Below are 17,346 nucleotides of genomic sequence, written 5' to 3' on the forward strand. Positions count from 1 at the left end.
TGCTAAGGATGGGAAAGCTAACCTATACTCAAGTGATAACATCAGCAATGTATATACTTTAAACCGGATCCTAAAATCAGCGAACCAGTGAAGACAGTGGAGGAGGAGGATGTTTGCAAGGATTTAATAACCTGTTAAAACTATGACTTTTACACATGAAGGTATTCTCCCATACTGTGGAGTGCCTGTTATGAAAAAGGTGAAATCTTTATAGAACTTGAACTTTAAAGTGTGATAGGTTTTTGGGAGAAGGTGTCATCGAATGAGACTGAAGCATCAGACTGTTGGAGCAGTCACTGTACCCAAGATGAAAGGCTGCTTCCAAATGTTGGGATGCATAAAGAACATCAACAAGAATATATGGGTCATTGGAAACCACAACTCATATTAAATTAGAAGCTAACAACCTTTGCAGAGATAGCAACTCAGCGCAATTGATCTGTCATTGGGTAAGTATTACATTTTATTTTTTCGAGGTCATCGATTATGAGGCAGGTGAGAAGATTTCGATTTTCTAGAAATGGTTCCAATTTCACAAAGGTTGATGTAAGATTTGGTGCAAGAGAATGTAGTGGCCCTCTTATGCAGGATGAATATCTTTTGCATAGCACGAACATGAAATAGAATGAACATTTTTTGGGCACTGTTGTGCAGGCTAGAGAGCTGGGTTAACAAGGAAAAAGGAAAACTGTCCACTAAGGGCACTGTACCCATGCCCATGTTTTTAGATCAGACTTTATAAAACGAAGTAATGAACTGCGGAAGAAGGTGAAAACATGAGAACTTATGGCTAATGAACAGTTGTTGTCCTGTTTAGGATTTGCACAATATTGTCCTAATTTTGTGGCTGGTGTTCCATGGAAAGGGGAATCGGTAATGGATATGATAAAAAAAGTTCAGCCTGTGTGGTTGAAGCTCAATAAGTAGCCATTCAAAATAGTTAAAAAGAGACACTCAGCATCAACCATGGGCAAATTGCAAGAGAGGAAGACAAATTAAAGTGACAGGGTAGTAGGGGGAAACACATGGCAGATGATGAATAGGCATAAAGAAAATACTACAAATGTCTTAATACCAAATGCAGTAGTGACCAATCTGTTGTGGAAAGGGGTAGGCTGATGAGCCAACCAACAATTTAGATTCAATTCGAAGAGCAAGTCAATTGCTATTAGATCAGCCCAAAAGATTCTTGCTTGTGTTCACTGTAAAAGGATTCTAGCGGGTAACACCACATAGCACTATATGGATGTTACGAGCAAGATTACAATTTCGTAGTGTAGGAACTTCACTTGGCATTGTGCCAACAATTATGCAGGCACGCAACACACGTCGTGCTGTATGGCTCCCTGCACGCCTGTGCCACAGAACGTCCTTTCAGCAGCACCCAGCCTCGCAGCATCGTCACAATAGAAGCCTCGAGCCATCAGCGCGTCCTCACAACAGAGTTAAGACCGCACACACTGAATTTGAAATAACTGAAAATGGTTGAAAAGGCAAAGTTGCTCAAAACAACGCCAACAATGAACGACAAAAATGTCTCACCTGTTCCAATTTCCATAGTTCCTGAATAGGCACCTTGGAGCTACCAGAGGCGTTCGGTAGGTAGAGTCTTTAAATAAATGTCTCCTCTCTCTTTAACCCCAAGGACTCGAAAGTCAACGTCTCTGTGTGTCCCAAACACGTCCACACACTTGTCACCAATTTGCCAGATACCGCAATTACAGGGACATTGTGCAAATTGAATCTCTTAAGCAAAAGACCATGTAAATCTGTTTGAGTGCCTTTGTGCGTGACCATGAGGAAATTCCAGTGTATAGTGAGTTCTGCTCCAACGTAGGCAGCAATCAGGCACACACCTGAAAAGTTAGCAAGACATGCTAGGAATATAATGTCCATGTGAGTCACACTCTGCGCAGCGTCACTGAAGTGAAAGAAGTTGCTTACTGTACTCGAAAGCTCTTTCAGCGCAATATTCATGAAGTAAAAGTAGTGGCTCACCATACATTGAGTCTCAAATCCAGTTGTAGTTGCCTCTTGAGACCTGTTGCAGCACGCTTGTGTGGGGGCTGTCCGTTGTAATGGACACTGGTGGGGCTGCACTGTGCACGGTCGTTGTACGTGTTTCATTTGATCCATTAGTAGCACAATGTCTTTAAAGTGAAATTCTTGTGTGGTCTCCTGTGACTCTTTTGTAGCGTCTTGTTCCTGTTGCTTGCGCCTGTTGTCTATTCCCTGTTGTACTTTCTTCCCAAAATTTTGTAGAAGGAATCTTGAGGTCTTTAAAGTCCACTTGTACCAACTGGAGAGCGTGGGTACGTCTTCAACTCTTCGCCAAAATTAATGTAGTGATGATGACACACTGGTAAATTGTAATCCAAGTAGGTTTATTCAGATATATTAACAGGTCATCATTAACAGGTATATAGGTCCTGTAGGGCAGCCTGTAGGTGATAATTAACAGCCCCACCAGGAGCAGCCTGCTAGCTGCTCAGCCCCTCTGACCAACTGTCACTCCTCATCCAGTCATCCAGGCATTCTACTCAAGGTCCACTCACCAACATTCCATACAGAAGACACACTCACAGGCTGAGCAGCTAGAGCAGAGAAACATAGGGAATAAAACATCATGTAAGAATACTACAGAATCTTCCCAATTGAACCAATAACTAGATTTTTGTATCATCTTTGCTGCTCTGGGTTTGTTAATTATTGTTTAATGGTGTGTTGTAAACTTCCTTAGTGTGTTGCAATCTCGATGAACGGAATGTGGGCGAGGATAATGGGACTGCCAGTAGACGGTAGAAGCGAGCAGTTGAGGACAAGAACAGTTGACGCTATTGTATGTTTGTGTCTTATAATTTATGTACACAATATTTTTAACACTGCATTTTCAACTTAAGGACTGAAAAGTAAAGCATTCCAATAACTGCAGAGTCAGCAGCAAAATAATTAGCCACAGATGCAAGATGGATTCCAAAGAGAAGGATCTGTTATGCAACAAAAGCATGCAAGATAAAACCAATGCATGGGTATCAAAAGGCCTATATATAAAATGGAATAAAGATCCACATGCTACAGGAAGAAAAAAATAAATATATGAAAAAGGTCATATTTCTCAAAGTGTCCCATCACAAAGCATTTGGGAAATGCTAGTAATATTCAATGTCGCCAGGAAACCTACCCTGTTTACCAATCAAATGTTTATTGTAATTGTGGTTGTGGCTGAATTTATAGTTTGTTTTCATTATTTGCACAGAAAGAAATATATCGCAGTCACAACCCTAAAAGCAACCAACCTCTCATATGCTGTGAGGATCCATCGGGTAAAGATGGATGTAATTTCAGTCTCTCTGTGGTAGAGGTTTTAACAAGTAACAAGATACTGTTTGGTTACATATATACCCTGACAACTAATTTGATCACTGCTGTGTGCTAGTGCTGGAGCGGGTAATTCAAAAAAAATTGTGTATACCCTCTCCATTCTGCATGTTTACATTAATCAGAATAATTGACTAATAGTAATTTTACTAATTGGTTTGCAGTGAATATTTACCAACCTTATTAATAAATGAATTACACGTGGGAGTTGCATTTGCATGGCCTAATATGTAAATTGAATTATGTACGCATACTAATAATAGACAATTAGAATATTGCATGATATATGTTGCTTTGTGGTGTATTTGTGATTTGTGCTTTATTAAGTAAGTATAAATCGCTTTGAGTGTTGCTTTCGCTAGATAAATACACACACATATGGGTATTAGCGAGGGAATAACATTTTATTAGTCATTTCTATGTATTAATTATGTTTTGTGTTTCTTTTGCTTATGTTGACCATTTGGGCCTGCCACAAAATCTGTATCTGACGTGACTGACAACGCTCCACGAGGCATTGGGTGAAGTGCGCCTGCGCTAACGCCAGCAACAGTGGCCTCGTCTTGACCCTAACTAGACTGTACCCACCAAGGTCGCTCTGGGAAGCAAGCCAGCTTTTCTGAAGAACAATAAGATGTCTCTTAAAACCGGAACAAGCGGGAGTGATGACCTAAGGGACAATAATCCATGTGAACTCTGTCAGACGATCTCTGATTATCCAATCAGAAAAGCTCAAATTCAATATCTGATACTTTTTTTTAAATGATTTTATTATAAAAGACGGTAGAATAGTGAGGTTGGTGTCGCCTTCTTTGATTTCCTGACGATATGCTGACGGAGAGGACGGTGACACTGCAGGACAGCTGTTTCCCTGAATCTTTGACGGACTGAATTGCTGCCCAATCTCCTGATGAACTGAACTAATTAAATGGGCATAGATTGACGGGTACGCTATTATGGTCCCTATCCCTTCGTTGGGACTGTAGCGTGCTGCGAGACAACCTGATTGACTTAAAGGACTACTTTTAGCCAGAATAGGTAAATATGGTAAATTGTGATTTGAATAACACTTCTTTCCAGGTCGTATTAATCTAGATAAAATTGATTATCAATCGTTCAAATTAGTTGTATTGTTTATTTATGCGAAATGATTAATTACGGAGGTATAAGGGAGAATTAGAAGTTCACTTCAACCCGCAACTAGGACAGATCCGTCGCGTCACATGCAAGGGATATTTTAGAAGGATTAGTTAGGATAAGTTAAAATATAGTTATGTAAATTTGTGATTTCCTTTCGGCTAAAGATATTCCTTTCATGTCAGCGTTTGGAACAATCCTCTTCCAGGAAAACAGACCAATGAAGTATGAATGTTGGTGTTATGGGCCCCACCAGTAAATGTATTGATTGAATGTGGTAGTGAGATCTTTCCAGTTAAAGGGCCCACAATAATAATTGCTTTTGTGCACACAAGAATGACAATCCTCGGACTTCATCCAGAACTTTAACCATTACTCCTAAGAGCAACTAAGGAGACACAATTTGCAATTGTTCTGTTATAAGCTCAGGGATGGACGACCCAATTTGGCCCATAGGGGTTGATTTGGGGTTTGGCGGAAAGGGTACTCTGTCGCAACAGCAACAAAGTGTCCTTTCCAACTAAACTGAAGCTCCTCCTACCTGATTTTTAGACAGGCATACCTTAAGTACTCCAGCAACGGAGACTACTCAGCCTCTGTAGCTGACATACTACTTAATCTGTCAAGCCGTCGAAGGTTTGGTGATCCAGCTGTCCCCCTAATTTAAAATGGGTTGGCGAATGGCCATTTTTCACTTTCATGGTGTGAGGGTCATTGGTGTTTGTATTTTCAAAATCTTGTTTGGGGTTTTTTATTTGAAAGTACAAAAACATGCTAAAAGTTTGACGGAGGGTACCACCATTTTGACGGTACATCCATCTAGTGTTTAATATATTGACAGGATCCACTGTGATGGCAGTTTCCTCTAATGTTGAGAGCTGTCCGCTGGGCCGACAGATAACTCTAAGTTTGGAAGGCAGAGGACTCTCAGTAGGGCGGGAGTAAAGTGCTCTGCTATACCAACAGATTTACGGAATTAGGCCGTTAAACCTTGTATTTGAGCATAGCCTTCAACCATAAATGAAGCCACTGTGAAAATACAACCTGGTGCACTCGCTTGACCACACCAACTCAACCCACCCTCATCTAATGTCTTTAAAAGAAAGTACTCATCTCAAGGCTTTCCAAAGGATGTAAATGTAGCAAACAGTAAACATCTGTGTAGAATAAAAAAAAAACACATGCTTGGGAAGTGAGGGAAAAGGCTTTTATAAATATTTGGAGTTACAGTGGCAGAAATCCCAGACCTTGCACTAGCTGAAACATGCCACTGCTATGTGCAGCAAGCACACCATTGCAGAGTACTGCATAAAAGAGTAGTGACTCCTACACCACCAAAGGCCTAACTAAAAGAGGGGATATGGTACAGGTCACTGGTAGCACTCTTATAACAAACAGTGACAGCGCCAATAGGTTTGGCATTGGCTCCCAGCCTTTTTTTTTACTGTCAATGATCGTTTGGTTTTGTTGTGGTTTTGAAAACTATTGCTGGGAAGCTGCTGGAGCCTGGCCAATCTTAAAATAAAATATTGTCAGGAAAAAAACATTTTTTTGGTTTCCAAAAGCACACATAGTCAAGGTAGCCCCTGACAAGGGAACTACTTTGTGTGTGGCTGTGCTCCTTGTGAAATCGTTTTAGGCATGTTATACATATATGTTTAGTAAAATCAAAAGGTTTTGTATAATGCCAAACCTAAAAATGACTGATTATATCCAACAGAGTAATATAAACACCATAAAGAAGAATGAGGTTTTTTGTCCAGTAAATATGCTGTCAAATGATTGTGAGCACCAGAAATATATGATAACAGCTAGGAGAGTTGGGGTTCTTAAAAATTTCAGCCACATGCATGGGATCTGAAGATAGGTAGACTGGCATTTTTTTGTGGCAATCTTGGTCTCTTTCCACTTTAGATTTAAAAAAAATCCTTTCTATTCTGTTTACTGGTAACTGGTAACACGCACTTTACATTGGGACAAATTAAGCATTCCTTTAAGATGTTGGATAGAAGCAAAAGATTTCAACGGTAATATGTGTTCAATTTTGACAAGAGATACATTTACTATTGTGATGTAAACGGAGGCAAAATGAAAAAAATGAACACTAGAATTATCCACAAGAAGATAGAGCCTTAAGCTCCTCACCCCCTAACAACTCAACAACCAGGACTAGAAACATTAATAACTCACCTAGAATTCAATTATTTAATAAAATGGCATAGAGGCACATGCATCAAGCTAATTACCGGTCGCAAAGGGGTTGATTGGCCAAATCGGCCCCTTTGCGACCGATAATTAGCCTTTTGGGATGCATCAAGCCCAAAGCCATTCGCAAAATAGGTAATCGCAAAATTTGTGATTACCTAAATGCAATGTAAAGAAGCATTCTCAGAATGCGACTCTGCATTAAGGATTCGCAAATTACCAACAACTTCTAGTTGATGGTAATTTGCATTTCCTTGGAAAAATGCACAAAATTGCCCTTGGGGCATGTGTGTGCGCCACATGTGCACACATGCCAATTTGGGGGGTGCATCAGGGTGGCCTTTTGGCTCCCTGGCACCCTTGAAATTGCATTCGCAATTTGCGATTACCTATTTGGTATTTGCAAATATTTTCCCATTTATTCCTATGGGACTAGAGGCCTCTAGTCCCATAGGAATGAATTGGACAGCATTCCCTAATAGCGAATCACAACTTGCGATTCGCTATTAGGAAATGTGTAGGAATCACTATTTTTTTTTAGAGAAACCTACATGCATAGGCAATTGCGATTCCTTAAGTATTTGGAGGACCACAAGCTACTCCAAGCTAGACAGGCGGGTTTCAGAGCCCATCATAGCACAGAGCTAGTAATGATGGCTGTTCTGGAGGAGCTCAGAGTTATGGCAGATGATAAACAGCCGAGTGCCCTGATTTTATTAGAACTGTCAGCGGCATTCGAAACGGTCAGCCATAACATCTTGCTGAACCATCTCACAAATCTGGGTATCAGCGGGCAAGCATATCAATGGCTAAAGTCATTTGTCTGGCCGCACCCAGAGAGTCCAGCTGGGTGAGCAGTTATCTGCCCTGGGCTCCTCGACCTGTGGGGTACCCTCTGCATTATCTCCACTTCTTTTTAATATCTATCTACAACCCCTTGTGGAGACTCCGACTCATATGGACTGTCAGGTCTTTAATTACGCCGATGATACTCAACTTCTTATCCGGCTTAACAATTCTCGCCAGGCTCAGTAGTCGGCCAAAAAGTTGCACAGGTTCACTGTAAATTGGATGACGGACAATTCTTTAAAAATAAATCCGGATAAGACCGAAGTGCTTATCATTCTAACAAGGAACAGCCCCTGGTGAGATCTTTTCTGGCCTCCGGAACTAGGTGTAGTACCGGTACCAGTCCCGGCTGTAAAGAGCCTCGGGCTGAAAATTGACTCTGAACTATCCATGTCTTGCCAGGTTACCACAGTTGTGGGAACCTCTACTGGCTTACTCAGGCAGCTGCGGAAACTTGCTCTCTTGTCAACATCCTCACTACAATCAATTGTCTCCGCCACTGTCATCTCCAGGCTGGATTACGGGAATGCCCTTTACATTGGCCTCCCTCAGAAGCTCATTGGGAGATTGCAGGTGGTGCAGAACGATGCGGCCAGGCTTATTTTTGGACTTCCTAGAAAGACACACGCTACCCCCCTGCTACATAAACTACATTGGCTCCCTATCAAACAGAGAGCGCAGTTCAAGGGTCTATGTATTGCCCACAAGGCAATCTACGGTCAGGCACCCAAGTATATAAAAGATCGCTTGAAGAAATATGTACCTGGCCGAATTCTACGTTCTTCCGAGGCGTGCAGGTTAACTCCCCCCAGGTACATCTCTAAATCTAAAGGGGGTAGAGCGTTCTCTGTTTTTCTCCCACAGATCTTGAATGATCTGCCGGAGTATCTTCGCAGGGAACTGGCTCTACTCATTTTTAGGAAGCGCTTAAAAACTTTCCTATTTAGAGATGCTTTAACCACCGCGTAATCTTCTGCCTCCGCCGCTGCTATTCTATTTCTGCACCAGTTACTTGCTCACTCTTCTCTAGAAGCGCTTAGAGACCTGTAGGTGATTTGTGCTATATAAAAGTCATATAACATAACATAACATAACATAATAGAGATTCCTTAATAATCGCTATTAAGGAATCACAATGGCTTAGTTTGATGCATGTGGCAGTTAATATTTAATCCTATGGCACTTAGTTGTCAAATATAGAGGATGGTGGAGTCTGTAAGAACACTTAAGGCTTGAACAAATACTGTTGGCCCCTGCTCCTATTAAAAAAACATATGGCGTAATGTTATCTTTAAATACTTAACCTATCCAAACTTTTCCAAATACCAATTTCTCATTATTTTGAGGCGGTCCCCTGGCCTTTCTAGCCCAGTTAATTGGTTATCCTACGAGTCTTTGCTCCTACCAGACAAGTGCTGCCCCAATTTCTTTCAATCTTCTTGCTCATCAATTTGAAGGTCTACCATAGGGATCAGAAGGGTAGTGAATCTGGAGGCCAAGGCTAATCAGTACTACATAAAATGTAAAGGTTAAGAACTACCCAGAGGAGGGAACATAGCAAACAAAAGTATAAACAACCGCAATGGAGCGCACACCGCTAGCCCCTCCTCCGGGTCGCCCCAAGGGAAGCTGGTACATGAAGTTCCCGAGTGGTTCACCCCAGTGGGTGCAAGTAAGTACTTGTTTGATCTCTAGACCCGATACATGTCCCGGGTTTTAAAATATCGCCCGAGACATGGCTCGGGTTTCGGGATAACTTCCCTCCTCAGTAGAGAAAATAGTTAGGGGTGGAAGAGAGGGCCGCCAAGCAACCGTCAAAGGCCTCAGTGCCCACACAGGCACGCAGGTGCGTCGTCCAGGAGCTCGTCAGCTCAAAGCTCAAAGCTGAGGCCCTTGACGGTTGCTTGGCGGCTCTCTCTTCTACCCCTGACTATTTTCTCTACTGAGGAGGGAAGTTATCCCGAAACCCGAGCCATGTCTCGGGCGATATTTTAAAACCCGGGACATGTATCGGGTCTAGAGATCATCAGTTCAACAAGTACTTACTTGCACCCACTGGGGTGAACCACTCAAGAACTCCATCAGAGAGCATCAGTTCAACAAGTACTTACTTGCACCCACTGGGGTGAACCACTCAAGAACTTCATGTACCAGCTTCCCTTGGGGCGACCCGGAGGAGGAGCTAGCGGAGTGCGGTCCATTGCGTTTGTTTATAAAATGGCTCCTTCGAGCTTTGGGCTGACGAGCTCCTGGACGACGCACCTGCGTGCCTGTGTGGGCACTGAGGCCCTTGACGGCTCTCTCTTCTACCCCTGACTATTTTCTCTACTGAGGAGGGAAGTTATCCCGAAACCCAAGCCATGTCTCGGGCGATATTTTAAAACCCGGGACATGTATCGGGTCTAGAGATCATCAGTTCAACAAGTACTTCCTTGCACCCACTGGGGTGAACCATTCAAGAACTCCATGAGAGAGCATCAGTTCAACAAGTACTTACTTGCACCCACTGGGGTGAACCCCTCAAGAACTTCATGTACCAGCTTCCCTTGGGGCGACCCGGAGGAGGAGCTAGCGGAGTGCGGTCCATTGCGTTTGTTTATAAAACAGCAAACAAAAGTAGATGGCTAAAAAAATCAAAGATATGAGCCTGAGGGGTGGACTAAGGGATAATTAGATGATAATGAGACAAATACGCTATCAGCTTTGAAAAGGCCAGGATCATCCATATGGGATAACCATAGCTTAACAGCAAAGGCAGAGCTGAACTAATGCACAGAAGCAGGCAGGCAAATAGGACTGAAAATGGCACTTATTTTATGGATCTCTGAAGGACGAGAGCCTGGGTTAACCATACTGGGATTCAAACTTTCAACATGCAGATCACAAAGGTGGATGCTGAACTATCTAAGAGACCTTAATTTAAGTCTGGACTCAACTATTACTCACCCGTATAATAGCGGTACCTTTTCACTTGACCCCAAAAGGCTACAGCCAATTACCCTTCAATTTAGAGAAGACGTTCATTATTGCTTCTAATACTTTTTGGCGGCGAGGATGAAAGGCTATGGGCGGAGTGAAATTGGCTAAATGCAGTAGTAAATGTGGTTTGGTGCAGCTGAGGCTTCTTATTCTATGAAGTTTGAAAATGCCAGAATGTTAAGAGTTTTGACATGGGACAACCACATCAATGACAGACGGTGCATCATGTAACTAGTACTACATAGACTAAGTCGGCGGAGAGCGTAATATGTCTTCTGATGTGTATACTAGATGAGAAGAAAAGACAACTATAGAATTTTAAAAAGTGTTACATTTTGTACTTTATAAAAAGCTCTATGACATGCTACTGGTTTTATCGGCCTGCATAAAAACAAACTGTAGAAGAAAAAGGAAGGTTTACTTTTCAAGAGTTACAACGATAGCCACAAAGGTCGGGCTCTTGGCAGTATGTCACAAGTGCCGGGTGTGATAACTTTAGGGGGAAGCCCAACCCTTGTCAAAAATATCCCTGGAGCAGAATGCTTGTTTATTAAGTATTTATCATTATGTTAAGTTCCAGTATGTCTCAGGATCCTATTCAGGTTGATGGAACTGTTTTATAGAGGCCGCTGGCAGTGACGCTAATGGACCAGCAGCTAAGGCAAAGTATTGTGCAAGAGGCATCGTAGCAGCATGGGGTGTCTTTCCGTGTTGGAGAATCTTTTCTGCCAGAAACCAGATTGTGAGCCAGACAAGCATGTTTCATCATTCACAAGGCCTTCTGGACAACGTATAAATATTTCATTTGAATGCCGCATGTCAGTGCAGTAAACAGAAACTCCCATTATCACTGATGCGAGTCAGGTCACATGACTTCATAGACACACTGCAGAAGAGGGCAACATTTTTTTACATGAGCTCCCCCTTTTAAACAACAAATCCTGGTTTATCACCGATTGAATCTACCACCAAGCTGCTTCCAAGTACAAAAAATCATTCCTTGCACAATCCAAAGAAACAATGCAGGGAACGGGAAAGCCTTATTTCCCAACCACAACTGTGGCTGGTATCAGGGCATCGATCTATGCCATATCCCAAGAAGCTCCTATAGTTGCCCAGTAGATATCTTGCTGACGGTTTCACTCTCTTGCGATGGTGGGCACACATTTTATACTAGATATCTAGGTTGGTGGTCATCTACACGAGATTGCGGCTCTTCCAGCAAAATTTGCTCTGCTTTTCTACTTTTTTCTGATGCTGTACCTTTTCTTCTTGACTGCCTGATTATCCCAAGCCAACTGCCTTTTTTGGTAATAAGTAGAATTGTGGCAGCTGTACCTTTGATCAATGACCTGTCTACATATCTGGGGAGAAACATTAGTAATGTTGTATAAAATATAATACAGCCTTCCACAAGAGTAGAACAGTTAGTATTCAAACAAAGATTGTACATAAGAGCACATTTCAGGAGCAATTTTGTATATCTTTCTTTGTACATATTTTGAGGCATTGTTAACCTTCAATCTCCTTGCACAATCTCCTCTCTCTCTTGTTCGACAATTGGTAAATTGCCAAGGAGCGGTTTTTCACTAATTTCATAGTAGGACGACTCAATTATGGTCAAGACACTTAACAACAGTATGCCTGTGTGGTCTAAATTACATGCAATCACATTTTAAATGCATATCCACCAGCTGCGTCTAATCACAGGATCTGACCAGCTAAAAGATGTTAAGACCTGTAAACATTAGTGCAGCAAAAAACTTTGGAGTGGGAGTGCTGACATCAATGTTACATCACTGAAGGCATCGGGATTCTGAAGAATCCAAGTGTCACTCAACGAACAAGCATTATATATGTCATGTGCATTTGGCAGGAGAGTGGCAAAGATGAGGTATGCAGCTGTGGGGCGTTTTGGAGCATATGGTCGCAAATATATTACTAAAGCATCATTTACAGACAGCAAATTTTCCATTTAATTTACCTCGCCATTTGCACGGACATGCAGTTTTACAGATAAAACTACGTAGCGCACAAATTATAAAATGTAGAAATACGTTTTTAGCATATATTTACTGTTTGCACATCACCAAGTAAAGTATCTTGAAATGTTTTAATTCTATTAAAATTTGTTTCCATCACACTTCAGAATTACAAAAAAAAGGTGTTTTTTTGTGCTTTCCTATCAGCTGATATATTCTGAAATATTTTACAGTTATTTTACAGGTATTGAAATGTTCTGTTACAAAAAACTGACATTCTACATACAGCCTTTCCTTTCCATTCCATTCCCTGTACCCTTAGTTCACTTTCAAAATCCTCTGACATTCTTGCAGCCAGAGAAAGCAAACCCCAATCTACATGTTACAAGAATAAGCAGCCATTTGTTCGAAGACATAGCCTGACATTTGCCCTTGGTCTTTAAACGGTCAGCAAATGTGACAAGATATGTTTATTGTGGCTGGAGCTTTTGCTATCTGCGGAGGATGGAATTTGACCTAGTGTGCAATTACCTGCAGTCTTTTGTTTGTCTGTTTCTTACAAATGCAAATAAATGTGATTATCAAAAAAAAATGTGACAAGATAAAAATAATGTAAAGGCATCTTTGTTGTTAATTCACCTACTGAACTCCTGCGTGGTTATTTAGGGGGTGCTGCAGCACGCCTAATGGCTCTCAATGTTACTTTTCGGCAGTCTTGTCATAAATCAGTGTCTGCCATTAAGGTTTTTCGCATGAGCTGAGTGACATGTCTCTGAAATGTATGTGATGTACTTTTGTTACGCCCATCTCGCTAATGAAGCAAGTGTGCTGTTAAACATTTGGCAATCTCGGAGTTTTGGCTTTGATGATACTCAATTAGGGAGCCTCTACTACTTATTTGAGAAATGGGGTGTGTGTAAAGACTCGCGGAAGGACTCCTGTATAAATTTAGGCAGTTCCCTTATTAAGTATCGTGGTACAGATGATGCTCAATAATCAGTCACCACTGCAACTGAAGCAATCTCTCCCAAAACACTAACTCTGTAAATGTGGCACATCGTCTCAGGCTGAGCAGTAGCAGACAGACAGACAGACGGGACAGGAACTAAAACTCAGAAGTGTGTTAAGCGGGAGTACAAGAAAAAAACAGTATACATTATAAAGTGATAAAAGCTAAATTTTCTTCAATGAATCAGACAACTGAAAAAAACAATCAATACCTGCATCACCACCACTGCTGAACAGCACGTGTAGGGAAACATATAGAATACAACTGCCAAACAGAACCGAAGCTCCAATATCACCTGTGTATTCAAAAATACATTTAAGTAGTAAAAGAGTTTGATAGGTATCCTAAGCTTAGCTGGGCCTCACTGCTATCACTTCAATGTCATTCCAAAACTGTCCTAAAAGCTTCACCAGAACCTACAAATAAATATAATCTATCCAAGGCTGTATGGTCCTTGAAACGTGATTTGGCACACCTGTGCAGAGAGGAGAATGGAGGAAGTCTACTGTATTCTACTGAGAGGACTAGGTATGGATTAGAAGCTAATATTCTATGCAACAGGCAACGACAAACAAATCCCAATTCGCATTCCCAACAAGGAGCTTTTATGAATTAACAATGAAGTATTTGTACGGCACTGCATGCAGAAAATCACACCACGGGTACATTTCTCAAAATGTTTTGACAAGTGTATTGCCACCTGAAACCCATTTTATTTTATGAAAGCAGCACTGTTTAGTTATCTAATTAAGCATTTGCTTCGAGATGCTTTGGGAGTACAGCAGATTAACAAAAACAACCAAGAGGCCTCAAATGAGTAAAATACTACCGATCTCTGGGAATAAATAAAATACAATCTGCCAACCTCAAGGTCAACAAAGTGTAACAGATATGCAATGTGTAGTAGGTCGTTTTTTACAAAGCAAGTCATCAGAACAAGTAACTGTGCACAGAAACACGTCAAGAAAACTTTTCAGTTAAGCAACGGAATGATGACACTATAAAATAAGTACAGAAACATTATCACATCAATGGGTGACTCTGGGCTAATTTGTCTTGCTTGCCCAAAACAAAGTTCCATAAAACCATACGAATACAAAATAACTAAAAAGGAAATCGCAAATCCTGCGGGATTTAAAAAAATGGCAACACTTACCTTGGCACAATAAAGCATCCAGAGTTCATAGAGCCTCTCACTGGACGCCATATCTCCACCACGCCCTTTTCTCATAAATTATCCTTAAAATCCAGGGGTCTTCATTTTGTCGTCTTCATGCTTCTTTGGTTGGTTTATGACAAACTCTTCTGAAAAGTTTCTCCGTCAAAAAGAGGATGAACACAGGTTGACCTCCCCCTCTTAATACACAATCCTGACCCAAGGGAACCATGTAGGGTGAAGCAGAAACGCCCCCAAAGAAGACAGGGACTTTGAGGAAAGTCATCAACATTTGAATGGTTGAGAAAAATCATTCAGATTTTCAGCCAAGGACCACTCCTCAACCACCCACGGAACTGAAATCAGTGATCATCTCCAACCAATACGAAAGCTTTATCCAACAGAAAATGTTATTTTCAAACAAGGAACCCAGTCGTGGTGGAAATCTCGGGATCTACATCTGATGATTTATCTAGAGGAAACAGAAATGACACCACAATTACATTGTGTAAAACGTCTGAATAAAACAAATACTCTTATGAATGATAACCTAGTCTTCCCATGAGACTATGGAGTGGGAAGTCACACCGAGACCTATCATGCATATTTTGATGATCAAAGGTTTCAGAAAAAATCCTTCACAAATAGGTGGTTTTAATGAACTTATTTGTACCCCAATAAAACACTGGGGTGTATGATTCTGTTGTGCTACGCAAACTGCTTTGAGGCCACAAGGCCCATCACCACATAACTTTTGCCCAACACATAGTCTATCAATCAAGGATTTGTAGAATGCGGCGAATCACCTGTGAGGGTTTCAAGGTGCTGGAGAGTGTAAGCTGCTGTGTTGTGATCTTTTCATTTGAACAGCCAGGTCTTGAGTCCCCTCCTGAATTCATGGAGCGATGAGGTGAACCTGAGGTGCAGGGAGAAGCCATTCAAAGTCTTGGATTCCAGGTGTGAGAAACAGCATCCTACACTATTGCCACAGCAGATCCAGGGGTTGTCTGCGATGAAGAGGATGGCAGATTGCAGGTGTCTGGTCAGTCGGTGGAAGGCATGTGTTTGCTGATGTATGCTTCGTCGAGCAGGGCCTTGTATACGTGGGTCAACATCTTGAACTGGCATCTCTTCTGAATTGGGAGTCAGTGTAGTTTCATGAGGTGAGTTGTGATGTGGCTCCTTTTGGGGAGGTTGAGTCCTGCCATTGCGTTCTGTATTGCCTCTAGTCCCTTCAAGAGGTGTGCCGTGATCCCTACATAGAGTGTGTTCTCGTAGTCCAGTCTGCTGGTGATGAGGGCCCATGTGACGGTCCTTCTGGTGTTGACTGGGAGCCATCTGCAGATCTTGGGAAGCACATGTAGGATGTAGAAGCAGGCAGATGAGACCACAATAACTTGGTTTATCGTCCAGTATTATGCTGAGGTTGGGGGCATGGTCTGTCGGAGTGGGCCAAGCTCAGTGGGCCACCAAGCGTTTGTCCAGGGCGAGTTGTTGTTTCCAAAGATGAGGACTTCTGTTTTGTCCTTGTTGAGCTCGAGACAGTTGTCCTTCATCCAATGTGTGACGTTCATCATGCATCTGTGGAAGTTGCCTATGGTGGTCGATGGGCCTTCTAACAGCAAGAGGATGAGCTGGGTGTCACTGGAATAGGAGAGGATGTTGAGTCTGTGTGATCGTACGGTGCTGGCCGGGGGGGGGGGGTGTCATGTACATGTTGAAGAGGGTGGAGCTGCGGGGCAATCCTTGGGGGATGCTGCAGATGATCTTCTTGGTTTCCGAGTTGTACGGTGAGAGACAGATTCTCTGGTTCTTCCAATTAGGTAGAAGGCGATCCATTTAAGGGCATTTCCCTGGATTCCAATGTGGTGGAGTCTTTGGATCAGAACGAGGCGAAATACAGTGTTGAAGGTGGCTAACAGGTCCAGGAGGATGAGAGTTTCCGTTTCGCTGCAGTCGAGGAGGGTCCTGATGTCGTCGTGGCTGCGATCAGGTCTGTTTTGTTGCTATGGTTGGCGCTGGATACGGAGTAAGAGGGGTCCAGGAGGTTGTTTGTTCCAGGTGTTAGGTGAGTTGCTGGCTTTCTCGAGAACCTTCACTGCGAAGGATAGCAGGGAGACGGGTCATTAGTCCTTCAGCTCTGCTGGGTCGGTGGATGGTTTCGTCGGGAGGGACTTTACTTCAGTGTGTTTCCAGTCCTCAGGGAAGGAGGCAGAGGTGAGGGCGATGTTCAGGAAATTGAGTTTGTCGCCAATCATCTTGCTTCCGAGGTTGAAGATGTGGTGGGGACATGGGTCCGTGGGTGCTCCCAAGTCCACAAAGTTCTTGATGGAGATTGTGGCTTAAGTTGTGAGAAGGTCCCAGTGGGTTAGTAGGTATTCAGGTTTAGTGTTTAAGGGTGTAAGCATGGGTACTGCTGGCGGGGGTTGGGGTTGTACTTTTCGCAGATGACTGAGACAACGGAGCGTACATTGCAATCAAAAAACATAAATAGTAATAAAACATCAATAAGTCTTTACTCCAAAATTTCTCATGTTAGAGGGGTATTTAAATATCAGGCAAGCCGCAGGGGTTTTGGACAGATTAGGCATGTGAGAATATATCACATTTAACTCCTCATGCCCTCCAAAAAACCCTAACACATGTGACAT

General features: G+C 42.3%; 1 protein-coding gene across 2 annotated transcripts in view; it reads right to left on the reverse strand.

Annotated features, from left to right (window-relative positions):
- Positions 1-17,346, reverse strand: part of NBEAL1 (neurobeachin like 1) — a 978,461-nt gene that overhangs the window by 956,908 nt on the left and 4,207 nt on the right. For both annotated transcript variants that reach the window (XM_085648956.1, XM_085648955.1), the window contains exon 2: positions 14,696-15,167. In XM_085648956.1, the coding sequence (XP_085505082.1) occupies positions 14,696-14,770 (75 nt within the window). In that variant the 5' untranslated portion in view covers positions 14,771-15,167. The remainder of the gene's footprint in view (positions 1-14,695; positions 15,168-17,346) is intronic.

The sequence above is a fragment of the Triturus cristatus genome, chromosome 3_2 (genome assembly GCF_964204655.1).
Source record: "Triturus cristatus chromosome 3_2, aTriCri1.1, whole genome shotgun sequence".
Lineage (NCBI taxonomy): Eukaryota > Metazoa > Chordata > Amphibia > Caudata > Salamandridae > Triturus > Triturus cristatus.